Source organism: Takifugu flavidus, chromosome 16 (assembly GCF_003711565.1).
Source record: "Takifugu flavidus isolate HTHZ2018 chromosome 16, ASM371156v2, whole genome shotgun sequence".
Classification (NCBI taxonomy): Eukaryota; Metazoa; Chordata; class Actinopteri; order Tetraodontiformes; family Tetraodontidae; genus Takifugu; species Takifugu flavidus.
Genome location: NC_079535.1, coordinates 13,261,699 through 13,289,595, shown reverse-complemented (window position 1 = coordinate 13,289,595; position 27,897 = coordinate 13,261,699). Strand labels below are relative to the sequence as shown.

Here is a 27,897-nt window from a genome sequence, read left to right as displayed (position 1 = left end):
GAACTGGATCAGAACCTTTACGTCTGTTCTTTTAAAAGCTCCACAAGCTGATGGTGAAACATGACCTGGTCACACACACACACACACGCTCACACGCTCACACACACACGCTCACGCTCACACACACACGCTCACGCTCACACACACACGCTCACACACACACACACGCTCACATACTCACGCCCTGCAGCTACCTGTGTGACAGCGTGTGTGTGCTGCTGGTATGAAAGGTGAACCTCAGAGAGACGGAACCAGAATAATTGTGTAAAATAGGTCAGAGCCTGAATATTATTACTGGCCCACTCCCCACACCTGCCCCTCGTGCACACTCCCAACATGTGTGTGTGCGTGTGTGTGTGTGCGTGTGTGTGTGTGAGATCAGTGAACCTAAAGGTGTAACACAGGAGTCTTGGTTTTACAATCAGACCCGACAGTTTCTGTTTTTCAGCCTGATTTGTTCGGCTGCATGAAAAAGCTGCATCTTTGTTCTAAAGCAGGCAGCAGGCCACGCCCCCTCGCCCCCGCACCCCCTCGCCCCCGCGCCCCCGCACACCTGAGCACGAGCCCCACTTCAGGATACCTGCTGGAAAACATCTGCTGAACGTCTGATCATGCGGAGGAGGACCAAGCGTTCCAGACTGGAGCCGCGGACGCAGGAACGCCTCCGGGGGGGGGGGGGGGGGGGCAGAGCTAATTTCATCAAAACATTTCTGAATTCCTGTTTACATTAATTGTGTTTGGACGGACGTTTCAGCAACGTTCAATTATAGTTTCAAAATGCAATAATAAAAACCATAAACAAGACAGAAGATTGACAGCCTCAAACAACCAGTAATTATTTAAAAAAAAGGAAAAAGAAGAAAAAAAAGGAAAAAGAGGAGAAAAAAAGGAAAAAAAGGAAAAAAGAGGAAAAGGCGATTTTACACAGGAGCGTTTGGATGATTCTGTTAAATTAAATCTTGAGATAAAACATTCCGGCCACACTTAATAACACGTTTATCACACTCGTTTTTAAAGTTAGATGTTGAATTAGGTTAGTTCGTTAGTTAATTGTTGTCACGCGTGTTTCATTACTGTATTTATTCCACGTCAGGTTGTCTTTGCTACTTTAATAGATGAACACGTCAAACTTACTGGAATGTAATTAAAAAACCTGCAGCGGGGGAAAACGGGCTGATTCCCGAGCATCTGAGTCCCCCTGGAATGCAGCAGGAGGCTGTTTGACGTGGACACGCAGGATCTGGGATCACCCACGAGACGGGTGGGAACAGATCCGATGGAAACGGGCTCATTAAAAAGCAGCAAGCGGCCGTTTCTCTTCATTCCAGACAGAATTCCAGACAGAAGCGACACTGACGGCAATAAACAATAATCTCAACGCAACGAGTGACTGATGACTCAATAAGGAGAGAGGACAGCGAGCGAGCGCGCACGCCGAGCATCGTTTCATCCGTTTTCAAAATCACAGCACAGGATCATTACATGGAGCGTTCACGGATGGCTGGGAAATGGGAATAAACCATTCCGACAGCTACGAGCCGCTCCAATGTCACACTTGGCTAATTTCTGCCGCTTTTGATCCGTTGGTGGAAAAAAACTCAAAAAGTACAAAAACACAATGAAAGGAGGATGCTGACCTTCCCGGGATCGCCCGGACACGCCGGCTTTGCTCCGGGACAAAGGTGTGTTTGATGCCTCGGGCAGGAGCGTATTCCTGGCCCAGACGCAGGGGGATAGCAGTGCTAAGCTAATCACAAAAACTGGGGGGAAGCGGAGGAAGAAGAGTGGCAGCTTTTAATTTTCTAGCTTGAGGCTGTTGTGAGATTTGTCTGCCAAGTCCAATTTCCACTCCAGCAGCTTCCAGCTGCTTCCAGGCTCCCGCTTGTTTACGTGCTCATTTCTCACCAACAGACTCAAACTGGACAGTGAAACGTCAAACACGGGAAGAGTCGGAGACGTTGGAGGCAAATCTCCAGGCTCAGCAGCGTCTGGAGGCCGCGGGTCCACGGGAAGGTGAGAGGGGAGGGAAGAATCCAGGAACTCCTTCACATGGGATTCATGCTCCCTGAGATGGTCTCCAAACCTGGTGGGTTCTTCAGAGGTTGCGTTTAGAAAGGGAAATAAAACATCCTCAGAAGATGCTTTTGTCTTCCAGAGCTGGATCCTCCCCCTCACCCCCCCACCCCCCCCACCCCAGCACCAGGGACAGTTATCTAGACCGGCCAGGCGCAGAGCCACAAGGTTTGCTAAATTACCTCCAGTAATTAGCCCAGCGTGCTGGACCTCTGCAGGGCCCACACACACACACACACACACACACACACACACACACACACACGCGCACACACACACACGCACGCACGGATGCGGGCGAGACGCCGCCGCCGCCGCCGTTTCAGCTCCCGTTTGACTCAGCAGGTGCGACCGCTTTCAACTGGCATCCACCAGAAAGTCGTCCAAACGCGACCCGGCAACGGCGCCCGCTGCTAGCGAGCCCGCGCTTGTGCTAAAAGACCAGAAAGTTTTTCCCTCCTCGAATCATTTTCTTGATCTTTCCGGTGTCGAGAGCGTGGACGCAACATCGCCGCAGGAGCAGCTTCAGCTTCCTACGCCGAGTTACAGCCTAACGAGTCTCATTCCGGGGGGGGGGGGGGGGGGGCTTCCCTCCCTCTGTCCGCCACGAGTTTGGACACAAACAGAAATTCGTTCTTTTAACGACTATTCTTGCAAAACAGGACCTTCGTTACCTCAGAGGGTTTCACACCTTAAATATAGGAACCTTGTTCGCCCGGCTCCAAGTTCACCCTAAACATTTCTTAAAATAAGATAAGCTAGCTTCCCTGGTGGCGTGGCGACCCGCCACGTTCAAATCAGGGTGATCTTAGCGGCACCGATCTAAAATAAATAAACAAACAAACAAATGCCTCCAATTCAGGGTAACAGAGAATTGAGGTGAGGAAAGGCGTCGGCACGGCGTCAGATAAACCAGAAGGTTCGGTCGCCTCCCATCACTTTTTGTGCGACACGTCCCATTTCTCACCCGACGGTATCAGTAAATAAAAGCGGAGCGGGAGGCGTCGCAGCGGTAATCATGTGGCCGTGATGCCGAGGCCACGGGCTCCATTTGGCAGCAGCACAGTGAATATATCTCATCTGCTGAGGAACTTTGGGCTTCCACACAGGCTATAAACAACTTTAATGATCTCCAGCACGTCGCGCAGCCTCGTGCACCCACCGCCGCTCCAACGCCGCTGTAGCCGTGTGATAAAAGCGCCTGGAAACAAGGAGGAAAACCTGCCCTGCTCCTCCAATCCGGGGCGGCGCAGATAGGATAGTGGGAGCTCCACATTTGAGCTGCTGAAGGCACAGAGAGCTGAGGAGCAAGATCTAAATTGGATCTCTGCTCCGGGGCTTCTCCTGCTCTGATGGAGAGGGAGAAGCATCCAGGAAGAATGGAAGAAAGAGGAAAGGTAGAGCAGGGGCGGAGGAAGGGGCGGAGCTCTCAACAAAGCCAGCAGAAGCAGATGTTAGAGGAGAGACACAGCTGCATTGGGTGGAGAAGATGGAGAAAGGAGGACTTAAATGGAGAACGTCACGGAGAAGAGAGCTGTTCAGGTCCAATGAATGAACACATGAAGAAGAACAGTCTGAAGACGTTAAGAGCACTTCAAACAAAGATAAATAAAAAGAAAGGAACGTTGGCAGAAGATGAAAAAGAACCAAAGAAAGAAATGAAATAGAGAAGATCAAAGACCACCCTGGAAGAAAGGGTGAGAGGAGTAATACAAAGGCGCCTTCATCAGCTCCTGAGCTCTTCATCAGCTCCCATCAGGGCCAAACTTCTCTCCATCCCACTAAATCCACCTTCCGATTTTAATCATCAAAGCGTAACCTGGTGGCACCGTCGGGTCAGAGCGCCACACCCCCATTGACCCTCTGGGTGCTTCCTGCTACTTCTGGAATTCTGTCCAGCGAAATGAGGCTCTTTAAGCAAATGAAGCCCGTTTTTATCAGTTTTCCCGGTGGGCTCCCATTTCCGTGGTCTTCCCAAACACCTCCGGTTCTCACTCAAGTTTTAATCTGGACTATTTTAATCCCATCTGCATGTATTTAACACCGGGGTTAACTCGATTCATTATCGCTAGATCTCCCTGGCCGTGGACAGGAAGAGCAGAGATAAAGGGCTCCTCCTCCTCCTCCTCCTCACCACCACCACCACCATCACCATCATCATCACCATCATCATCATCGCTCCTGGAAAATGGGCCCTCGTTAGGTGGAGCCGACCTTCACTACACTTCAAACTGGAGCCGTCTGATGGAATCTGACCAAAGGTGGCGTGAAACAGACGGTGCGTGTGGAATGTGTCACGACGGCAGAGACGCCCCCCCCATGATGGAGGAGGCCTCCTGTCAGCTCGGGAAACTGGGAGATCTCTGGGGTTCTGCTCACCTTCACGTTCCCTCCGATCAGGTCAGGCGGCTCCTCTTCCGTCTCCAAGGCGACGTTGATGGTGGCGAACGGTCGGCTGGCCATCTGCTGCATCTCCCTCAGCAGTTGCTATGGAGAAGTGAGAAGAAGGTGAAGATGAGTGATCGGGACACCAACAGATGTTCAGAGATGACGGATAAATGGGATCCGATGGGATTAGGAAGCAGAGAGAGGGAGCTGAAGACCTTGAAGATCAAACACGTTCATCTAAACGAGAAAAGACCTTTCCTCATTTATAGCAGGACTACAACAGGGTGCAATGAGCTGGGAAGGTTGGAAACCCTGGAATTATCCGGAAAACAAAGGAGCGGCGAACACGGAAACGTTGGTGTTCTGGAGCAGAAGGGTCGCTGGGAGTGACGGACATGAGAGCAGAGCAGCAGCAGGATAAAGGGAGGAGAAGGTTCCCAGTGTGGGGAAGCTGTGGGAGCGTCAGGAGACCAGCAGGAGACCAGCAGGAGACCAGCAGGAGCAGGAGAACGTCGCTCCAAACAGCCCCACGAGGTCGGGAACGTGGCGCTAATTAATAATTTAGCCCCATCAAGCAGTTTGTGTGAGCAACATTTTGACAAATTCTTCTGGCCTTTGTGACAACGAGCAATTAGCAGAGAATCGTTGTGAGCAAAGGGCAGCGGAGCCGTTTGACCTTCTGACGGAGGAGCATCAGAACCCAGCGAGATGCTGCATCGACGGGGTCAGGACGGGATCAGGGCTCGTTAGAGGTCAACAGCCTCCTCTTGGTTCCTCAAGAGCTCCCGATTAATCAGAAGAGTGTTTCCGTCTGCTTGGTGAGCCCGATATCGACGTGCTGGCGCTCCCTTCCCAACCAGCAGGATCTAATCACATCCTTCCTGTAAGGCTGCAGAAACAGCTTGAGGGAAAGTCTGTTGCTGTCCGCTCAAACCAGACCAGATGGACTAAAGTGGGGATTTAATGACCTGGGTTCCCTCTGAGGAACAGCTTCATTACAGCGTAGAAAACCTCTCTGCTGAAACCACCGAAGCCAGCAGGAGGGTCGGTTCCGTCCACGTTTCTGACTCGTCACCTTGGTCTCCTGGTGCTGTTCCTCAGGTGGCTCCATCGCAGCAGCTTTGGGCTGAGTTTCAATAAATGTTGCCCAGAAACAGAAAGGCTCAACATAAACTGGAACCCAAGGTGAACATGGACCAAGAGGTGGAGAAGGTTCTGAGAAGATGCCACCAGGACTAAAGTAAATGATGTGACGCTGCACAGGAGGAGGCTTCGTTTTATGACCTAACGAAAAAAGAACATTTAAGCAAGAGGGAAATGAAGAAGAATGAAATATGTAACAGAGGTGGAGAACTTTAAATTATTCATCTGTGTGGAAGGTTTCTGATTCAAATCACACCAGAGTGAACCCATAAAGCTGCAGCACCGTTGATACGTTGGACATGATGATTTACCGACTCCTCACACGTGATCTACGTGATCTCCTGACAGAATCACGACAACGGGGATTTAAGGCATCCGCATCCATCATCAGATAAACGTTCCCGTCAGTAGAGCAGGAAAAGGAAAAGATTCCCAACAAAAACAGCACGCGCAAGCAGACCAGCTTCAGGAGCATCTTCAGGTTCTCCAGTGTTCTGTTAGCTAGCTCACATTACCTCTGCTCTGGTTCCTGCTCTGGTTCCTGCTCTGGTTCCTGCTCTGGTTCTGCTCTGGTTCTTGCTCTGGTTCCTGCTCTGGTTCTGTTCTGGTTCCTGCTCTGGTTCCTGCTCTGGTTCCTGCTCTGGGTTCTGAGAGCTAACCCTAACCGTCTGGAGCCTTAACTGGTACCAACACCCTAAACAACCAGCTGAAACATAATCAAACATTTGTTTTCCCAGTTGGAGCCGTAGAGGAAATCCTGTATTCAAATGTTCTTGTTGGTGTTTGGTCGTCCGCTGGAGGTCCCCCTCTTTGAGAGGGTCCCAGTGTTTAGGCTCTGATTCGCTCCTCTGGACCCCTCAGAGTCCAACGTGGTTCTGATCACAGGGGCTTTACTGATCGGATCCATCAGGTGCAGCGGCAGCGACGACAGTTTGAGGACAAATCTGAGGATTTGAGCTCATTCTGAGCTGCAGGAGGACAGAAAAGAGGGAGAAGCTCCCGGAGAGCTGGGAAAGGATGGAGAGAGGGGGAGAGAGGGAGGGAGGGAAAGGAGGGAGAGAGAGGGAGAGAGAGGGGAGGGAGGGAGGGAGAGAGGGAGAGGAAGGGAGAGAGGGGGAGAGAGGAGGGAGGGAAAGGAGGGAGAGAGAGGGAGAGAGAGGGGAGGGAGGGAGGGAGAGAGGGAGAGGAAGGGAGAGAGGGGGAGAGAGGGAGGGAGGGAGAAGGGAGGAGAGAGGGGAGGGAGGGAGAGGGGGGGAGGAGGGAGGGAGAACAAAGAGGGGAGGGAGAGAGAGAGATGGGAAAGGAGGAGAGAGGGGGAGAGAGGGAGGGAGGGAAAGGAAGGGAGAGAGAGGGAGAGAGAGGGGAGGGAGGGAGGAGAGAGAGGGAGAGAGATAGGAGAGAGGAGGGAGGGGAGGGGAAGAGGAAGAGGAGAGGGAGAGAGAGGGGAGGGGGGAGGAGGAAAGGAAGGGAAAGAGAAGAAGGGAGAGAGAGGAGGGGAGGAGGAGGGGGAGAGGGAGGGAGAGAGAAAGAGGGGAGGGAGGGAGAGAGAGGGGGAAAGGATGGAGAGAGGGGGAGAGAGGGAGGGAGGGAAAGGAAGGGAGAGAGAGGGGAGGGAGGGGGAGGGAGAGGAAGGAGGGGGGGAGAGAGGGGAGGAGAGGGGGAGGAAGGGAGGAGGGGGAGAGGGAGAGAGGGAGGGAGGGAAAGGAAGGGAGAGAGAGGGAGAGAGAGGGGAGGGAGGGAGAGGGGGGGGGGAGGGAGAGAGGGAGGGAGAGGAGGGGAGGGAGAGAGAGGGGGAGACAACAGAGAGGGGGGAGGAATTCGGAGCAGAAAATAAGACCAAGGCAATCAAAGAGTTTCCCCCCAGGAGCCGGGGGGGGGGGGGGATAAATTGCCGGAGTTCTCACACACACGTGGAACAACAGCGTGTTCAGTCCCCCACGTGTGCAGCCGAGCACGCTCACACGTGCACTCCATCAGGCCCTGTATTCATTGATGGGGGGGCTCTCGATCATTCCGCAGCATCACCGAGGGGAAGAGGAGGCGGGGAGGGAATCTGGAGCCACGTCAGCGTTCCCGCTTCATCTCCACATCATGCGGTGCCGAGGTGGGAGCCGGAACACAGGCTGAATACTGAGGCCCAATGGCTTTGATCCCCCCCCCAGCCTTTTGTCTCCCCGTCCCTCTTTTATACTTCCATCAAAACCCAAACTCCAGTTCCTGGTGCTGTCCATCCTGAATCTGAGAGTCCAGCGGGCCGATCGATACTCATCAGAGAGGAGCACGGGGGGGGGGGGGGGTGGAGCTGTGATGAGATCCAGCCGGAGCTGAAGGTGCTCGTGGGGGTGCGATTGGGAGATGAATCCTTAGGACAAGCGCCTTAAAAATGCCGTTTGAAATTGTGAAGACGGAGCTCCGCCTCCAGCGGAGACAGAACTGGACCAGGTCCCAGCAGGAGCAGCTCCAGTGTCCAGAAGTGGTTTCTGGGACGGCCGAGTGGTGAGCGGCACCAGTCTGTTGTTGGGCTGTCAGCTGATCCGCGTGAGGAGGACGGGAGGTGTGACGTGGGAACGGCGAGGCCGAGGAAGCGCCGTCGTTTCAGCGTCGATGATGCGACACGACGGCCGTGCGAAGCCGAGATGAAGCGAAGACAGACGGAGAGGAGATGAAAGGGAATCAGGACGTTCAGCCGCTCACATCCGACGGCGCTCCCGAGCTTACGATAAACCCCGCACTGGCGCCCTGATAGAGGGGCGGGGGGGCGGTACAGGTCCAAACGGAGGTCGCCGCCGCCGCGGGGTCGACTCCCACAGCCGTCGGCTCATCGCCGCCAATTAGACGCTGCCGCTGATCCAGACTCTGATTATATGCTCCATTTATGTGGGATTAGGACCAGAAGGGCAGAGACGTCTAAGGACACACACACACACCCCACACACACACCTCCCCCCCCCCCCACACACACACACACACATACCTCCACACACCTCCACACACACACACCCCCACACACACACATCCCTCCACACACACACACACCTCCACACACACACACACACACACACACACCACACACACACACCTCCACACACACATCCCTCCACACACACACACACACCCCTCCACACACATACCTCCACACACATTCCCCCCCCATCACGTGTGCAGCCCTGCGTCCACACGCTCCTCATTCCTCTGAAAACAGCCCCACGACGCAGCGACGCTCCCGCCTGCGTTCCATCACATTCCGATGAGTCGGCATCGCTGTCCGCTCCCAGCCCGGCTCGTTAGTGCGGATATGTGTGTGTGTGTGGGGGGGGGGGGGGGGGGGCATTAGCGAGGCCTCCTTTTCCCACGCAGACGGCATGTTTTCAACCTCAGCATCTTTGTGTGCGCGACCTTCGGGGTGGCTCCGCCTCTCCCGTCATCCTGGCCTGGGCTCAGGATTGATCACCTCAGGGGCGGAGCCGTTCCTCTGGGTGGTGCTGCAGCCCAGGACGGCCTCAGGAGAGGGGCGGAGCAGGAGGACGGCTCGGGAGAGGGGCGGGGCAGGAGGACGGCCTCGGGAGAGGGGCGGGGCAGGAGGACGGCCTCGGGAGAGGGGCGGAGCAGGAGGACGGCCTCAGGAGAGGGGAAGAGCAGGAGGACGGCCTCGGGAGAGGGGCAGGGCAGGAGGACGGCCTCCGGAGAGGGGCGGGGCAGGAGGACGGCCTCAGGAGAGGGGCGGAGCAGGAGGACGGCCTCAGGAGAGGGGCGGAGCAGGAGGACGGCCTCGGGAGAGGGGCGGGGCAGGAGGACGGCCTCGGGAGAGGGGCGGGGCAGGAGGACGGCCTCAGGAGAGGGGCGGAGCAGGAGGACGGCTGCTTCTGAACCCACATTCCCGGGCTGAGGAAAAGTCCTGTTGAGTCCGAGACGATTCCCATAAACGGCCCCTCAGGCCTGGGGGCCACGGGAACCTCCGGACTGGTTAGACTCCCTCGGAACCAACAGAGAAGAACTTTTATAACTTTCCCAGATTACTTTCTAATCCGGCTGCACGTGAGAGATCTTTTGGTTCGGCTGCTGCGTTTCTGGCAACTGGAGCCGAATCTGACAGACGAGCCGCTAATTTCCTCTTTTGCTACACGGACGAGGGTCGGCCGGCCGCGTGTAACGAGGCATCTGTGGCCGGAAGCATGATGGGGCTGGAGAAGATGCTGGAGAAGGAGTTCTCCTCCTGGGAGAGCAGAGTTTAAGTTGACAGAACAAAACAAGCGTGAAAAACAGCATCAGGGGGTGAAAATAACTGAAATGAAACCGAGCCGACCGGGTCACCTTGACCGATCCATCTCCCACCTCCAGCAGAGAGGAGGCCACAGGTAAAGGAGGAGGGAGGCTGCTCCCTCCCCCCTAATGACATTCTGCAGAGGGTGAGATAAGGTGAGGGCTCCCCCCCCTCCGGTCTGAATGCAGCAGCTGCTTCAGATGCCCCCGACCGAACCACACAGGCTTCTTTTTATTGTTTCCTCAGAAACAGGAGGTGGAAATTTAGCCTTCGTTTCATTTCCTACAGAGAGAAAATGATAACAGTTGCTGTAAAAAATAATCTAATTCAAATTTAATTCATCCCTTGCAAATTTCTTAATGTTCTGGGGGGGGGGGGGAGAATTCTGCTGTGAAGCTAACTGTTAACAAAAGTTTAACTTGTGGAATGTCTGCATGGCTTCTACACCAGGGAGCAGAGGAAACCCAAGTGATCAAGCACCTGACATGTTGCTCCAGCTCTGGCATCATCATCACCATCATCATCATCATCATCATCATCACCGTCATCATCATCATCACCATCATCATCATCATCACCATCATCATCATCATCATGAGCAGCTCCTGCTCCGAGGGCACCAAACTCCACCATCACCGTCACCGCTGGTTCAACCATCAACCCTCCGAGGGTCCACCTAAAAGGCTTTGGCCAGATCTAGTAGATGTGAGTCTACAGTAGCCTCAGAGGTCAGCAGGGACACAGGTGAGGCCCAGAACACCAGTGGAGTCCAACCGACTCGGGACCAGGAGGTACCCGACATGTTGGTTTCGGATGATGATGGAAGCAAGTAAAAGGTTTTTCTTCACCTTCCTATTGAAGCCGATCACCTTAAATTGCCAAAAGTGTAATTTCCTCCGCTCCTCTGGAGCCAATCTCCAAACTTAAGCCACAACATTCATTCCAGAACAGCATCCTTCACTGCCGACGCCCCCCAGGCAGCCCCGCAGCACAATTTCCTCTCTGGAATCACAGACCGGCTCAGTGTTTTCAGACAAACGCCAGCGAAGGCGACACGCACCCTCTGCCCCCTCCTGGAGGACGGACGCCTCCTCGGTATCAGCACTGAATCGCTCCCGCTTCCTTTTGTTCTCTTTCTCCGTTGTGGGAACCGAGAGGATTATTAACAATTGCTGGATGTCCTCGGGCTGCGTTAGCCCGGAGTAAATGACGCTAAAGATGCAGTTTAGCTGCATCCATCAGTGGGGAGCTGCTCCGGCTCTGGATGGGGACGACGGGGGGATTTCGCTGGTTCTTCTGAGCCATTTTTGGAGCGGCCATAAAACAAACCTCATTGCTTCTCTTTCAAATCGTCTCTGAATTGTTTATTTCTGTTCACGTTGCATAAGTCAAATCCAATTTAAAGAAATGTTATAGGCTTCTATAGGCTGTTTTGGAGCTGGATGCCAGCAGCATTCATCACATTTACACCTACACTCCCTGTTCATTGATTTCAGCTCAGGCTTTAACACCCTGAGCCTTATCGAGCTGCTCCGACTCTCCTGCCTGTGCAACAACAATGTACAGTAGCACATTTCTACTGTTCACCATAATCCCACCATAAAATGGTCCCACACAAGACAGCGCCTTTATTTCACTGGTCCACAAAATGATCTTTTTTTAGCATCTGATCTCCGGGCCGTGAAGGCTAACAGCGATAGCGCCTCTCGTCAAATGCTAATGTATCTCACATCATCACGTGGAAGCGCTTTTTAAGAGGAAACAGCTGCGGAGTGAAGGTGGAAAGATTGTTTTTGCCTTTCTTTACTGGTCATGTGTGAAGTGCACTCACATTTAACCATCTGCTGAAGGGACCAGAGAGTCCAGGGCAGAAGAAGAGCTGCCAGCCAGAGATCCTCCTTATCTTTATGTATGACGCTGGCAGCTGAGGTGAGCCTGATCACTGATAACTTCATTGTATTCCAGGACTCATCCAGACCAGAGTCTGCCAGCCTCCTGCGCTCCGCTGCTCTTTCACACTGAACCATCTGCTGTCAACCTCTTCATGAAGAACAAAGAGCAGATGAAACCGAGGAGCTGTTCTCCACACCTCAGAGTTTCACTGATCGGAAGCTTCATTCAGCCTCAAATGATTCCTGATAGCATCTAGTCGGAGCTGCTAGAAGAGCTTTAGAGACAGATAAATGATGATTCAGGTAGCAGCAGCAGCAGCAGCAGCAGCTACAGCAGCAGCAGCAGCAGCAGCTACAGCAGCTACAGCAGCAGCTACAGCAGCAGCAGCAGCTACAGCAGCTACAGCAGCAGCAGCAGCAGCAGCTACAGCAGCAGCTACAGCAGCAGCAGCAGCAGCAGCTACAGCTACAGCAGCAGCAGCAGCTACAGCTACAGCAGCAGCAGCAGCTACAGCAGCAGCTACAGCTACAGCAGCAGCAGCAGCTACAGCAGCAGCTACAGCTACAGCAGCAGCAGCAGCTACAGCAGCAGCAGCAGCAGCTACAGCAGCAGCAGCTACAGCAGCAGCTACAGCAGCAGCAGCTACAGCAGCAGCAGCAGCAGCTACAGCAGCAGCAGCTACAGCTACAGCAGCAGCAGCTACAGCAGATACAGCAGCTACAGCAGCAGCAGCTACAGCAGCAGCAGCTACAGCAGCAGCAGCAGCTACAGCAGCAACAGCAGCTACAGCAGCAGCAGCTACAGCAGCTACAGCAGCAGCAGCTACAGCAGCAGCAGCTACAGCAGCAACAGCAGCTACAGCAGCAGCAGCTACAGCAGCTACAGCAGCTACAGCAGCAGCAGCTACAGCAGCAGCAGCTACAGCAGCTACAGCTACAGCAGCTACAGCAGCTACAGCTACAGCAGCTACAGCAGCAGCAGCTACAGCAGCAGCAGCAGTAGCAGCTACAGCTACAGCAGCTACAGCAGCTACAGCTACAGCAGCTACAGCAGCAGCAGCTACAGCAGCAGCAGTAGCAGCTACAGCAGCAGCAGCTACAGCAGCAGCTACAGCAGCAGCAGCTACAGCAGCAGCAGCTACAGCAGCAGTAGCAGCTACAGCAGCAGCAGCTACAGCAGCAGCAGCAGCAGCTAAAGGCTGAGGGGGGCCTGATGTGAGATCCAGTTCATTTCAGTCCTCAATCCTTTGCTCTTATTTTACTAATGAAACAAGTCGTGCATGTTGGAGGTAAAAGTGCCGTGCACGTGTTCGTGCGCACGTGTCGCAGTGCAGCGGGAGCAGCCTGGTGTCCTGGAATGTGCAGATGGGATCAGAAACAGCAGCTTTGGAGGTCAAAGAGTTCTGGTGTGGCTGGACACCAGCCAGGAGGGGGCGACGGGGCGGCAGACATGCACGTGTGTGCACGTCTGCGTGCACGCCACTGCCGGATTTAATCAAGCTTCCGTTCCAGAGTCTGAGGAGAGATTTGCTCCGTCATCAAAGACAATGGTACACAGAGCACTTGTCACCATTTAACAGGTCCAAATGTGTTGAGCAGAGATGAAGTGAAACCCAAACGGGTCGGCGGGTCGGCGTGACGGTCGGCTCATTAACTCCCGACCAGCCAGCAGACGAGCAGCCGTCCTGGCTAATTTGAGAGATTATTGTAAACAAAAGAAGCAGCAGCCGGAATGTGAGCGAGACGTGCGAGTTACATGGCTGGTTAAGTTCCACAGACGGATCACATCTGTCCCAGTTGATGCTGATGCTACTGATGCTAATGCTAGTGATGCTAATGCTGCTGCTACTGATGCTACTGATGCTAATGCTGCTGCTGCTACTGATGCTAATGCTGCTGCTACTGATGCTAATGCTGCTGCTGCTACTGCTGCTACTGATGCTGCTACTGCTACTGATGCTAATGCTGCTGCTACTGATGCTGCTGCTGCTACTGATGCTGCTGCTGCTACTGATGCTGCTGCTGCTGATACTGATGCTGCTGCTACTGATGCTGCTACTGATGCTGCTGCTACTGATACTGCTGCTACTGCTGCTGCTGCTACTGATGCTGCTGCTACTGCTGCTGCTGCTGCTACTGATGCTGCTGCTACTGATGCTGCTGCTGCTACTGATGCTGCTGCTACTGCTGCTACTGCTACTGATGCTAATGCTACTGATGCTGCTGCTACTGATGCTGCTACTACTGATGCTGCTGCTACTGATGCTACTGATGCTGATGCTACTGATGCTACTACTGATGCTACTGATGCTGCTGCTACTGATGCTGATGCTACTGATGCTGATGCTACTACTGATGCTACTGATACTGCTGCTACTGATACTGCTGCTACTGATGCTGCTGATGCTACTGCTGCTGCTGCTTAAACGTGTCGAGTCAACATGTCAGAGTGGGAAACAGCAGCAGCACCTTGGTGCCTCTGAACGCTCCCGGTGGCTCCAAAGCTGGATGGAAAAGTTGTTGAGATGGAAAAGGGTTTCTGACATTTCAACAGTTTCTCCTGGAATCATTATTTTCCTGTCATCCGACAAGCGAGCGTGACGGCGCCTCCTGCAGATGCATCTCTGCTATAAGAGTCTATTAAAACAAATGATCCAGGGAATCTTCTCTTATTATTGCTGCTTGGACTCTTTTCAAATGTGAAACTAAAAGGGAGAAAAGCTGGAAACAAGCTTGAAGAAAGTCCAGTGGAACAAGTTGTTCAGAGTGACTCTGTGGGAAGTTCTGATCTAATCAAACGCTTTCATGCATAAATGTATTATCACATAATTATATGAAGCCTAAAGGCCCAAATAAAGATCTGCTCCGGTGCAAAAAATGACATTTGTTGGAAGAGAAAGTAGATTAACTTGACAGTCAAAGTGGAGCCTCTGATCCGCTGCTGTTCTTTAGAACCTTTAGAACGTCCTCTCAAAGGAACCATCAAAGGTGGAGGTGAAACAGCCTGATCTCAGTTGGGAGGCCTGCACCTCTGCAGGTGCATCAACACCCACACACACACACACACACCACACACACACACACACACACCCACACACACACCCACACACACACACACACCCCCACACCCACCCCCCCCCCCCCCACACACACACACACAGGAGTTTGTCCGTCTGTCCAGAGCTGCAGGAAATAACTCCAAATAAGTAAATAAAAACCCAGATCTTTGAACTCCAGACTGAACATTTCTAAACTTAATGACACAATCAGGTGAAACAGGCGAAGCGTCCTGGAGGGAGAAAGCCCTTTTATTCATTATTACAGCCCTTTTATTCATTATTACAGCCCTTTTATTCATTATTACAGCCGTTTGCGTCACAGCTTTCCGCCTAAAACTGGGATTTCTGCTCTAATGGGCCCGCGGACCTGCAGGATCTGCTTTCAAAGGCGTTTTCTTCCTGGTGACGCTCCGAAACGCCTGAGCTGGCGCAGACGAGCGTCCGCAGCAGCTCGCTCCTCAAACATTCCTGCAGGAGTAATTAACCAGGAGCGGCAGCAGCCGCCGGACTCTCTGGCCCGCTCCCGGATAAACGGTCTGCAGCGGTCGGTTCCGTCTGCAGCCATCTGGCAGGTCCGGCTCCTTCAAAGGGCCGCCGGGCCTCAAAGGAAGCCTTTGATTAGGGCTCAGGCGTGCGCGGACGCACGTGGAAGGCGCGCTGGCGTCAGCAGATGCACGGCGGAGTCAGAAAAGCTCGGCGCTTTGAAACGCAGGCAGGCACAAAGAGCCCGCCAGGTGGGCCGCCGCCCGCCGCCGCCTCAGCGGGGGCTTCGCACGCCGCTGCCGAATAAAACCCAAATATAGTCATAAGCTCCCCGTTTCATTTTATACACAGACTTTAGGATTCCCAGCGTTTTGAAGCCGCGCAGCCTGAGCGGAGCACGCGTCTCCACATTTAGGATCCGGCGGCGTCTGTTGAACGCCGCCTCTGTCGCCGCAGAGCAGCCGCAGCGATGTCGGACCTTCATGTTATAGTCTGCGTCGATGATGACGAGCTTCAGCTCTGAAGGTCGAAGCTGGCGCCGCTCTGGAGGGACCTCCGATACCCGTGACGGCTCAATAACGGCGAGGACCGGAGCGCCGGCCGTACACGACGCACCGTGTGCCGCGTGCGAGGTGAACAGGGGCGTAATCAGTGGGGGGCGCTGCCACTTTGCTGCTGACGCAAGCGCGGAGCGAGACGGCGAGCAGCGCCGGCGAGCGGCGCCTGCGGCGCTCCTGATGTCAGAGAGGCGGAGGACTGGAACCAGAGAGTCCACCTCCTGGAAAACATGATTAGCTTTCTGTTGGCAGGAAGTGATGTGTCACGTTGTGTTAACGCAGCTGTGCTGTGCAGGACCGGCGTGTCTCCGTCTGCAGCCCGACAGCAGCACCGTTTGAACCGGACCTAATAAAGGTTCTTCAGAAGCGACCCGCACGACCGCACGCTCAACATTTGCTGGTGGCTCTAATAGATCTGTTAAATATTTAGATCCACCCCCCATTTTAATATTCAGCTATGCTGTAGTTTCTTCTGTTGTTACGGTGACGCGTGGCGCCGTGAGTCGGGTCCGACCAAATTCCACGAGGAGCACAAAGTTTTTGATGCTCCCTAAACTCACCTAAGCTGAAACTTTACTGAGAGGGGGGCTCTTAAAAACCCCTTCATTGTCTGTGTTTCGCCTCTCTTGTTTGGCTTCAGCGGCCAACCTGGAGGGCGCCCAGCTGGACAGGAAGCTGCTGTGGCGTGTGTGTGTGTGTGTGTGTGTGTGTGTGTGTGTGTGTGCGCGGGGGGGGGGTTAAGAGGGAACCAGGGGTGAGAGTGTCGACAGCACTTTTAGGTGGTTACAGCGGAGCAGCACTTCAGCTACTGAGGTGAAGAGTGCAGACTAAAGGTTTCTGCATCAACAACAACACACACACACACACACACAGAAACACACACACACAGACAGAAACACACACACAGACACAGACAGAAACACACAGAGAAACACACACACACAGACGGAAACACACACACACACCACACACACACACACATTTTTAAGCCCTTCTGGACCCACGATATTAAAATAGATGACGGCATTTGAAGAATGGATGGATCCTCCGTGCAGACACGGCACTCACTCAGGATTTTCAAGGTCTCCACTTCGCTTTACTTAACCAAACACGCTCCTGTTATAATTAGCTCAAAAGGACAGTTTGCCGCCCGGCCGAGCAGCCGGCCGGACCCCAATCCATCAAAGCGCCGCTCAGGGCTCGTCCTATTTCCTGGACAAAATAAAACGGCTCGCGGCCGCTCGGACGAAAACTTGAAGGAATAAAGTTGTGAAGTGGCATAAACCAATCACAGTGTGTGTGTGTGTGTGTGTGTGTGTGTGTGTGTGTGTGTGTGTGTGTGTGTGTGTGTGGTGTGTGTGTGTGTGTGTGTGAGTGTGTGTGTGTGTGTGAGTGAGTGCTCCCTAAATCCCAACATTGCAGCAGAGTTTATGATAATATCCAGCTTTTAGGGCTGTGATGTTTATGAGCCTGCTATAACTTGAATGGTTCTGGACTTTCCCGTCCCCGGTCCAGGAGTTTTCTGGACCCGCCTACAGCGCTCCACAGAGTCCGACCCGCGGCTTCGGCGAGCAAACGACGGGTTCAGGTAACGTGTGTGATGAAACGCAGAAAGTGGGAAATCCGGCAGATTTCTGTGGAAAACTGGTTTGTTCAGAACCAAAACAAGCAAACCAAAGAAAAAGCCCACAGCTGTCAGAAGCCCCCCCCCACCTAAAAGCCCCATTTACAGCTGTGCTTTGAGCTCTCTCCTCATTGCTGTGTTTCTGACACTTGCATCAATATTTGCCCACCAGAGAGCCTCGTTTCAGCTCAGCGCTGTGGGGCCCAGACGAGCCGGGTCGCACCGACGGTGCTGCGCTGGCTCATTTCGCCACCCAAGGACAAACGCGTCGATATCGGTTGATTGTGTGACCTACCTCCCGTCGCCGTGACGCCCAGCAGCTCTGTTTGATCTTCCAAACCACAGCGGCCACAAGGAGCAGTGACAGGAAGCAGCTGTGGAGAGAGGAGGGGGGAGAGGGTCACAGGGTCAAACGGAGCGGGGCAAGAATCAGAACTTCAGCGCAGAGACGCTCTGTCCTCATGCTGCGAGCAGGACGTCGTCTCCAGCATCAGAGCGCCGAGCTACGGGCGCCGTCGCCACCACGCTGGACCGTCGCCGAGGAAACGGGCCGACGGCCACGAGTCAGTCGTCTCTGACGTGACGTCTTGAGGAGGAGACGCTGAAAAGTGCTGACGTCTAAGGAGATAAACATGCTTCTCTCCATTCATCGTTTGGAACGGATGTTTAAGATCAAAGGAATAATGCATGACGCCTCCTTTGATGTGCCAGAACAAAGGTAGCACCGCGCCCTCGTCGCCTGGTCTCTGCAGACGCTGACTCAGCGTTTTCTATTAAAAATGGAACCAAGAAATGTGACCTTGTGTATTTATGCTCCTCTGATCGGTGAAGAACCGACAGCAACTTCCTCCAAACTTCGCCCACTTGATGCGGGACGACCTGAACGCCGCTCAGACCCCGCCCCCCCATCAATCCCTTATCTCCCCCGAGGGGCCGGGGGAGGACGATCCGTCCGTTCAGCCATCGTTATCGACCTGCTTCCTGCTTAAGCAGCCACGCCGCTGATGAATGACCCGCGTGCAGGTTCCGACCCCGCGAGGAAGGAAAATAGACCAAAACTCCCAAATGTTCCCAGGAAGCTGCGGCGCCGTCTGACGCCGCGTCTCAGCAAAGGCGCCAACTTGGGCGACGGCTCAGGGCTGACGGACACACGGGGATCACGTCGAAGCTCCAGCCTCCGTCTCCAGACTCAGACGTCTTGGTGATATTAAAAGAACAAAGGCTTTGGCTCAAACGCCAGTCTATGATTTCTTCCTCCAAATCCAACTTCAGACCCGTTTTGCGTCCCTCAAACAAAGCGACTTTAATGTGCTTCACTAAAAGACGGAGTGGGGGGGGGGACAGAGAGGAGCGACGCAAATGCAAGAGGACGAGGAAAAAAGATCCGTGCGCTTCATTTATCTCAACGTCCATCAGCAAAACGCCGCGTTAGTCAGGCTTCAGCTCCCGGAAGCTTCAGCTCGCTCCCAAAGCCCAGACGGAGTGAGGGAATCACACATGTTAACGATGATGTTTGTCTGGGAACTGGGAATAGTTGAGGAGGACTGACACCGACGCAGCAACCCCCATTATTGCCCCTCGTGGGGCCCAACAGCCCCCCCAGACCCAAGCTGCACTCAGGATAAACATCAGCCCCTTTCGGGCTCCGGGTCCACTAAAGATGCGGCAGCAGCGGGAAGCTCCATGAACCCAGGAAGGAAATGAGCAGCTATCTTTGTCATCGGGCTCATGTTGCTATTTCATGGCGCTGCTGCAGCTTCTGCCCCCCAGAGCAGAAATCAGGACGGAGTGGATGTGAGAGGGAAGATCGCCCTTGAGCCTGGCACGTGTCAGTCGCTTAGGAAGGATGATAAATAATGAAAGCTGCCTGTTTGGATCAGAGGCAGCGAGGGCAGCGAAGGCATCACGGCGGCGAGGGCAGCGAAGGCATCACGGCGGCGAGGGCAGCGAAGGCATCACGGCGGCGAGGGCAGCGAAGGCATCACGGCGGTGAGGGCAGCGAAGGCATCACGGCGGCGAGGGCAGCGAAGGCATCACGGCGGCGAGGCCAGCCGGCCCGGAGAGCGAGCGCTGACGTATCGCTGGCCAACCTGACAGCGACACGACGGCCACGGGGCAAACGGCAACGGGCGCAGCGTGGCGGCAGAAACCACCGCTGCCTCTTCCCCGGAGGGAAATTAAACTTCCTCACCGGCCGAACAACCTTTTCTCTGCTCCTGATAGGTCAGCCTGCTGCCCCGTAGACGGCCCCTGCCCCGCCTGCGGCGGGGGGGGGGGGGCACTTCCGAGGAGTCAAACTCTCCGGGTCAGAACACAGGTCGGTGTGTTGCCCAACGGCCTTCGACTCATGGGAGACAGCAGCAGAAGAGGAGCAGAGGTGGCCCGACTCCACAGATGTGGATGGAGGAAGAGCTGGAGCACATCTGCGTGAGCGTCCAGGAGCCAGGCCTCAGGTGTGGATGGAGGAGGTGCTGCTCCACCTACAGGTGGCAAGGAGGAGCAGCAGCAGAGCGGAGTCAAAGCCCCTGATCGGACTCCTTCATTATTAATCAGAAAGGCAGCAGCAGCTTTCAGCTCCTTGGTGCTCTCCATCAGCTCCATCTCCTCTCGTATCTCTGGGTCCTCACCGATGACCCGACAGTGGGGGCAGATACTAAAGAATGCAGGAGAGACGGGGAGGAAGGATAGAAAGAGAATGGGCAGGAGGTGAAGAGGGAGAAGGAGGGAGGAGAAGCAACCAGGAGGGTGGAAGAAGAGCAGAAAAAGTTTCTAAAAGAGGAAGGAGAGAACGGAAGATGGAGCGGGAACGCCGGCTCAGAGGAGGAGTAGAAAGCACGGAGAAGAAGAGGGGGAGCAGGTATTCTTTCCAGCAAAGCATGCAGCCCCTGCTGGCTGCCTTGGGAGGCCCCTTAGGACAGGCAGGCGGCGTTTGAATGCACGGCTCCATCTCTGGCGCGAGCCTCGGGGGAGGGAAGGAGAACGAGGAGAACGAGGAGAGTCGGCTGTCAATCATCAGCACGCAGGAGCAAACAGAGGGCAAATATGAGGCCGATGGTGGTAGAAAGAGGAGAAGCAGAGCCCGTCCTCGCACGAGTAAACCAAGGAAGCAGAGCTGCAATTAGCACGTGGGCGCTAACGAGCTGCCGCGGCCCCTTCAGAAGAAAGGAGGAAACACAGGCTGCATCCGGAACGTCCTTGAGTTGCGAACGCTCTCCGAAGCCTTTCCCAGATCATCCCTGGATTATCGGGCTTGGACCACGTTCTGCTGACATGTGCGACCACCTGAGCCGCCCGCGGCCCCGCGACCTTGACGAAGAACCAAAGGTTCTCCCTTTGATCTTTGTCACGTCAACAAATGGAATCAAATCTGACCTCGACGCCATTTATGCTCGTTTTTCGCTGGTATCGTCGTCAAAGGAGCCAAAGTTCTGGCTGCTGTGTAGTTGGACTCTCACGCTCCGCCGTCAGCGACGCCGATGCGAGCCGACGTCTGTGTACGAACACTGACGTGTGTGAGGGGGCGGGGGCGGGGGCGGGGCAGGGGCGCTCGCCGCTGCTCGTCACGGCGGGGTTAGCGCCGCTTCACTCACACGGGAGATGTGATGGACCCGGAAGACAGAAGATCTGGGCTCCATCCGCTTCGACAGACGGAGGATGACGCGGAAACAACGGGGAGCGGCGCTGGCGGCGCTGGCGGCGCTGGCGATCTGAACTGGCATCTGAAATTGATTGTAACTGAGCTGCGACGAGATTTAAAGAGATGTAAGATAAAAAAAAAAGGGTTTAGGCAGCGAGAGCGAGCAGGAAGTGACAGTCACAGAGCTGAGGGTGAGAGATCCGGAATCTGACGGTACACCGATGATTCCGCTGCAGACCGAAATATGCACGAGTGCTCTCCGTGTGTGTGTGTGTGTGTGTGTGTGTGTGTGTGTGTGTGTCAGCAGGAACAGAATAATAAATGAACATTAGTCAGCTGGGAGACTTTAGGAGTGAAGAGGTGCTGCTGAATCCTCAAAAGCAAAATGTGGGAGCAGCAGCTTTCAGCTGATGCTGTCAGACGTGTTTGCAAACTGGGGTGTGTGTGTGTGTGGTGTGTGTGTGTGTGTGTGTGTGTGCGTGTGTGTGTGTGTGTGTGTGTGTGTGTGTGTGGGGGGGGGGGGGGGGGGGCTGAAACGTCCTGAACCTGCTGAATAGCTGATAATTGAGCAACAGAAGCTCCAGAAGCGTTTCTCCTCGTCATATTCTGGCTGCAGCGCCCCCTTGTGGTCGGTCTCGATGGGAGAAACTTGTGAAACACGAATTCTGCTGTTGATAAAAAAAACCTTCTTAAATTAAAAGTGATTCCAGAATTCCAGACTGGAGGAGGTGCAGCCCATAAGGAGCTGGACCGGGCAGCGACACCGGAGGCCGCTGGAGCTCTCACCGTGGCTTCAGTCTGAATCATTTATTGATGGGACGACATTTTTAGAGATGCTGAGGATGACGAGGGCTGCCGTCGCCATGGTGACAGAACCACTCCTCTGGGTCACATGTGACCTCGGAAGTCCCAACTTTAAATGTCAGCACGGAGATTTAATGATAAACTCAAAACACAATCTGACAGAGGCTCAATGACTGGTTATACTGGGACAGAGGGTCAGTGACTGGTTATACTGGGGCAGAGGGTCAGTGACTGGTTATACTGGGACAGAGGGTCAGTGACTGGTTATACTGGGGCAGAGGGTCAGTGACTGGTTATACTGGGACAGAGGGTCAGTGACTGGTTATACTGGGACAGAGAGGGTCAATGACTGGTTATACTGGGACAGAGGGTCAGTGACTGGTTATACTGGGACAGAGGGTCAGTGACTGGTTATACTGGGACAGAGAGGCTCAATGACTGGTTCTAAATGGATGGAAGCTTAGGTCAGTGCTGGTTTATCTTAGGTCAGTGCTGGTTTATCTTAGGTCAGTGCTGGTTTATCTTAGGTCAGTGCTGGTTTATCATAGGTCAGTGCTGGTTTATCATAGGTCAGTGCTGGTTTATCATAGGTCAGTGCTGGTTTAGCTTAGGTCAGTGCTGGTTTATCTTAGGTCAGTGCTGGTTAAGCTTAAGTCAGTGCTGGTTAAGCTTAAGTCAGTGCTGGTTTATCTTAGGTCAGTGCTGGTTTAGCTTAGGTCAGTGCTGGTTTAGCTTAGGTCAGTGCTGGTTAAGCTTAAGTCAGTGCTGGTTTATCGTCGGTCAGTGCTGGTTTATCTTAGGTCAGTGCTGGTTTATCGTAGGTCAGTGCTGGTTTATCTTCGGTCAGTGCTGGTTTATCGTAGGTCAGTGCTGGTTTATCTTTGGTCAGTGCTGGTTTAGCTTAGGTCAGTGCTGGTTTATCGTAGGTCAGTGCTGGTTTATCTTTGGTCAGTGCTGGTTTAGCTTAGGTCAGTGCTGGTTTATCGTAGGTCAGTGCTGGTTTAGCTTCGGTCAGTGCTGGTTTAGCTTCGGTCAGTGCTGGTTTAGCTTCGGTCAGTGCTGGTTTAGCTTAGGTCAGTGCTGGTTTATCTTTGGTCAGTGCTGGCGAGTTAGCGACCATCTGCTGGGAAAAACTGGCTCCTGCTGAAAAAACGCTTCCTGCGTTTGATCCCAGCTTCCATAATGAATCCGTATTGATTTGTTCTTGGCTGACAAGGCTTCAAAAACTAGTTTATTCAGCACGAGTCAAAGAAACGTCAACACGGGGCTGAATAAGTTACGTAATTTCATTAATTATAGACGCCGCTGGCGCTCTAGCGTGACCTCTGCACTCGCCGAGCGTCACCACCGAACACTGACTTCAAAAGGAAGACCGGTTATTCCGGAGCACGGGAGCACGTCTGCTCCCAGCAGCCGGGTCAGAAATCGGAACGTCGGAGTTTAAAAGGAGCCGGAAATCTTCCCATGACGGACGCGTCGCTGCCTGTTCGGCGCCGAAGCTGCGGCGTTGGCTGCCGTCACTTGACAGTTCGGACTTTGACTTCAAAGGGACGCCGAGTTTTAAATTAGGCTAAATAATATCACTTTATTACATTTTCATCACAAGTTTTTAAAAATCCGCCGAGGAAAAACAGGATCTGCCCGCGTTCACGGTCGGGTCGACTTCTGAACGCGACACTTCAAATAAAGCCTCCGGTGACAAACGGCTGAATGCGAACGCGCTGATTTAAGTGGTCGTTCCTGGCTGTTGCCATGGCGACGGCCACCTCCGTCCACCCCCCCCCAGCTCCTCTCAGCCTGGAAGCCTGAACTGGGAGCGACAATGGAACTGAGGCAGGTGTGAAGGCGAGGGGGGGCTGTCCGGAGCAGGTTCCAATTCAGGTTTGAAAAGTTTGAAATGATGTCAAAGTGGCCGCGAAGCCTAATTAGCAACTTAATTAGCAACTTAACCCCCCCCACCCCCAAAACAGAGAGAATCCGAAAGAGGAAAATGGACGAGGATGAAAGATGGCCGACGTCAGGGTTGATCCGACCGGATCAAAAGCTGCGGGTCAGAGATGGGGAGAATCCAGACGGGGGGGGCGAGAGCGGCGGTGGCGGTGGTGGGGGCAGAGGAGGAAGCAGCACATCGACCCGGTTTATGCTGCTGCGACAGCTGCAGGTCGGACCTGCGACAGAACGGAACCACAACCGCGTTTCTCCAGGAACGACGAAGGTGTCGAATCCCTGCAAACGTGCAGGAAACTGGGCGGAGTTTGGCCAAATCGTTCCGCAGCAGAACATCAGACCTCCGCCTGGACTCGGTTGCTGGGTCGATAGAAGCGGCCCGACTCGGCTCTGCAGTCCTGCCCCCCCCCCATCCCCCCCCGGGTCGGAGCGGCACCGCAGCAACAAACAGCACACGCACGCGCTCAAGCATGCACAGAAGACAGATTCCTGCTTTTTCGCCCTCTGATCCTCCAAAAGAAATCAATAGCACATTTCAGTGGCTCCTAAAGAAGGATGAAGACCCAGGGGGTCGTGGCAGATCGACACGTGCACTCATGCCAGGAGAACCGGGTCTGCATCGGCCCAACGCCGCCAGCTGAGCCGCCGGACCGCCCAAGCTCACTCCAAGTTACAGTCCAAAGCTTCTGAGGCCCAAACGAGACCGGCACAGTCACATGTGAGGACACGTGTTTCAATATGAAATATTATTATTATATGAAATCTAATTTCACTCATCAATTAGCAGCTGCATCAGCAGCTCACCACAGCCGCCCAGTCTTCACCCTTTAAGACTGTCTTTCTGCAGCCCTCGCTTTCAAGGTTGCAGTACGGTGTGTGTGTGTGTGTGTGTGTGTGTGTGTGTGTGTGTGTGTGTGTGTGTGTGTGTGTGTGTGTGTGTGCTATTGATGGCAGGACAGAGGAGACAATAAGAAGGTGGGAGTCGCCTGTTTGTTCTGACCGATAACCTGCATAAACCAGTGAGCTGCAGCGCTCCGTCACGGTAATGGCGCCCAGACACAGGCGGGAACCTTTGAGGATCAATCAAGCTGCAGTTCACAGACTCGCAGAGCAACACACACACACACACACACACACACACGCGCGCACACACACACACACACGATTGCTGCCACTTTAATTCTAACGCATGTCTGAAATAAATGAACAGGAAGGAGGAGGGATGCTGCTCACCTGAAGAATGTGACAAAGAACTGCACCAGGTCCATGAAGTTACTGTGCTGGGAGAAGGCGATCTACAGAGGAACAGACAGACGACAGACAGGTCTGTTGGTGCACGCTGACTTTAACCACATTACACACTCTGAAACATGCACCATTTAAACCAGACAAATCACACCTGATCTGAGTACAGGGAAAACTGTGAAGCCCAACCTGAGTGTGTGAGTGTGTGTGTGTGTGTGGTGTGTGTGTGTGTGTGTGTGTGAGCGTGTGTGTGTAGATCACATAACTGCATGCACACTCATGATGCATTGTTGCCAGCTTGATCTTTAACATGCAATAATGTAACGACATCTACTGGGAGGCTCCACCATGGAGCCTCTCATCTGCCCACAACCTCGCTTCTCCCACTCAGGCAGAAATTTTCACCATGTAATCATCACAAGTGCAATTCTACTAAGGACGTCAAATCTTAATCAAGGTTGCCAGGGGCAACGTTGACAGGGTTGAGGGCCTTCCTGAAGCCTCCGACGCAGAACAGCGCAACACCGCCCCTCTCTGGTGACACCGCGCACTGCACCTCGTGTCACATCACGTCTTCTGCCACAAACTCGAACCTATTCCAGTTCTGATGGTTCGGTTCAGCTCAGGGCCGGGCCCGACTAATATAGCTGCAAAAGCTAATGTCAGGAAAGATTACAATACCTCTGAAAGAGTCACGTTGTGGTCAGTGAGGTCACTGCTGAACACATTCACCTCCGTGTTGAGGTGGCAGCGTGCGCACGTTTGGGTCGTGTGTGTTGGTGAACAGCACAGGATCTAATTTACTTGTACTCACGCCAGCTGGCTCACTAATGTGTTGATTACTGTTGAACATTCAGGCTTGTGTGCGATCATTTACCTCCAGGCTGTTGGAGCAGAACGTCAGGGGGCAACAGCGCCCGCGTACATCATCCTCCAGTTACAGTACAGAATAACCACGTGACAATGTGCACGCACGACCAGTAGAAGGTGACAGATCTCATAGATCCCACGAGATCGCAGGTGAGATCCGACAACTAGCAGGTAACAGTCTGTTACCATGGAAGCAAAGCTGCACCTTAACCCAAAGGGAGTAACTTTGCTGCGTTATTTGGCTCATAATTAAAACGAATAATAAACCGCCTCAACTGGCATCGGCGTTCTGTGACTTATTTAAAACTAAAAAGACTTTTAATATTTCATTTCAGGTCGCATTGCTTTTCTTTTCGTGCACTGCGAAAAGTCCATAATTCCCTTTAAAGAACGACGCCACTCTCCTGTCTGGTTCATTTTACGCCGGCGTCGACTGGGCGTGGACGCGTGGAGCCGGAGGCCCCTCGGAATCACCGGGAGCGTTTCTCTGCACCGGTGGACACGCGAGCTGCCGCTCAGCTCGTGGTGCTATGCTAGCTTTAATTAGACAAATCCTAACGAGCAGGTTCCCCTGTGGGCGGCGTCTGTGTGACGTGTATCAAAGATAAACAGCTGAGGAACTTGTGACATCATTTCACGTGGGACTTGTTTGACGCCGGGAAGAAAATGTGATTACGTGAAAACACCTCGTGGAGAAAATGTGAAGGTGTGCACGTGTGCACGTGAGCCCAACCAACCAGGAATACGAGCCCGTTAACGAAAAAGCGGTGTTGCCTTTGAATTCTCGTTAGTTTCGTCATAAAACTTGAAACCAAACGACATCGGTATGGATGAGTTTTATTTAGGTAAATCATGCAGATACATGAAGAAGCATTTCTGTTCGTACATTTCAATTCTAATTAAGGTGCAGATTTACTTCCACGTTACGACCGCGGCTAAAACAAGGCTAAGCTAAGCCGGCATATATGAGAAAACAGCGGTGGAGCTTCACAACGTGTTATTAATGCGTAACGACCATCTCACAGACAAGATAAGTGTAGTTTTAGCGGCTAATGGCTGTGTTGGCTGCTCCGTCCCCAGGCTCTGGCTGACGGGCCCAGCAGGGGGTCTGGCTGATGCTCTCCTTATGTTCCCAACGCTGGGTCACACTTGACGGGCTACGAAGGCCGCCGCCGCCTTCCTGTCGGTCTGAGGGCGGCGAATATTCTGGTTTCACAGCCACTTTGTCCAGCTGGAGTTTTGAAGGAGAGTCTAAAGGAGGCTGAGCTCAGGCAGATGCTCCTATCAGGGAAAACCGGTCAAGGTCCAGTCTGGAATGAGTGGATTCCTCAGGTCGTGACCCGACCCCCTGCTGATCACCTAACCTCCGTGGCTCTGTGGCTCCCAGATAATTACCGTGGCTACTCTGAGGTTCATCAGCAGATCCCGCCTGCTGGATCCGTTCTGCGGTTCAAACGGTCCAGCAGAACCTTCAGACCGGCCCCACAGAACCCCCCCACAGCGTTTCAGCGCTCCTCCCTGACCTTCCTGCTCCTCCGCTGAGGTTTATGACACCTGAACGTGTCTGTGGCACCGGAGGACCGACGGCCTGCAATCGTCATAAAACCCGGACGAGGTGAAGAAAACCGACGGCTCCTGTTGTTTTTCTGCTTTTAAGGGAAATAAATCAGTAAACGAAGCAGCAGCGGCGGAATGAAAGCTGAGAAAATGTTATTTTCAAGGCAACATTTTCAGTTCAGGGGGGAATAAAAATGACACACGAGTCGAGTCGATCTGGCTGTTTTAGTGATCAAGGACAGAAGATCCAAACCACCAGGGAGGCAGGTGGGGGGTGCTGTGGCCTCTGAGCTGGACCGGGGGGGATTTACCTCCCTTCCAGGATTAGGAACAGTCTGGGTCTGATGTCGGTGGGCA

The 27,897-nt window shown here is 53.6% G+C and overlaps 1 protein-coding gene across 2 annotated transcripts in view; it reads right to left on the bottom strand.

Moving 5' to 3' along the window:
* Positions 1–27,897, bottom strand: part of atrn (attractin) — a 58,615-nt gene that overhangs the window by 5,831 nt on the left and 24,887 nt on the right. For both annotated transcript variants that reach the window (XM_057058387.1, XM_057058388.1), the window contains exons 25-27: positions 25,102–25,163; positions 17,776–17,854; positions 4,453–4,560 (exon numbers count right to left, since the gene is read on the bottom strand). In XM_057058387.1, coding sequence (XP_056914367.1) covers positions 4,453–4,560; positions 17,776–17,854; positions 25,102–25,163 — 249 coding nt within the window. The remainder of the gene's footprint in view (positions 1–4,452; positions 4,561–17,775; positions 17,855–25,101; positions 25,164–27,897) is intronic.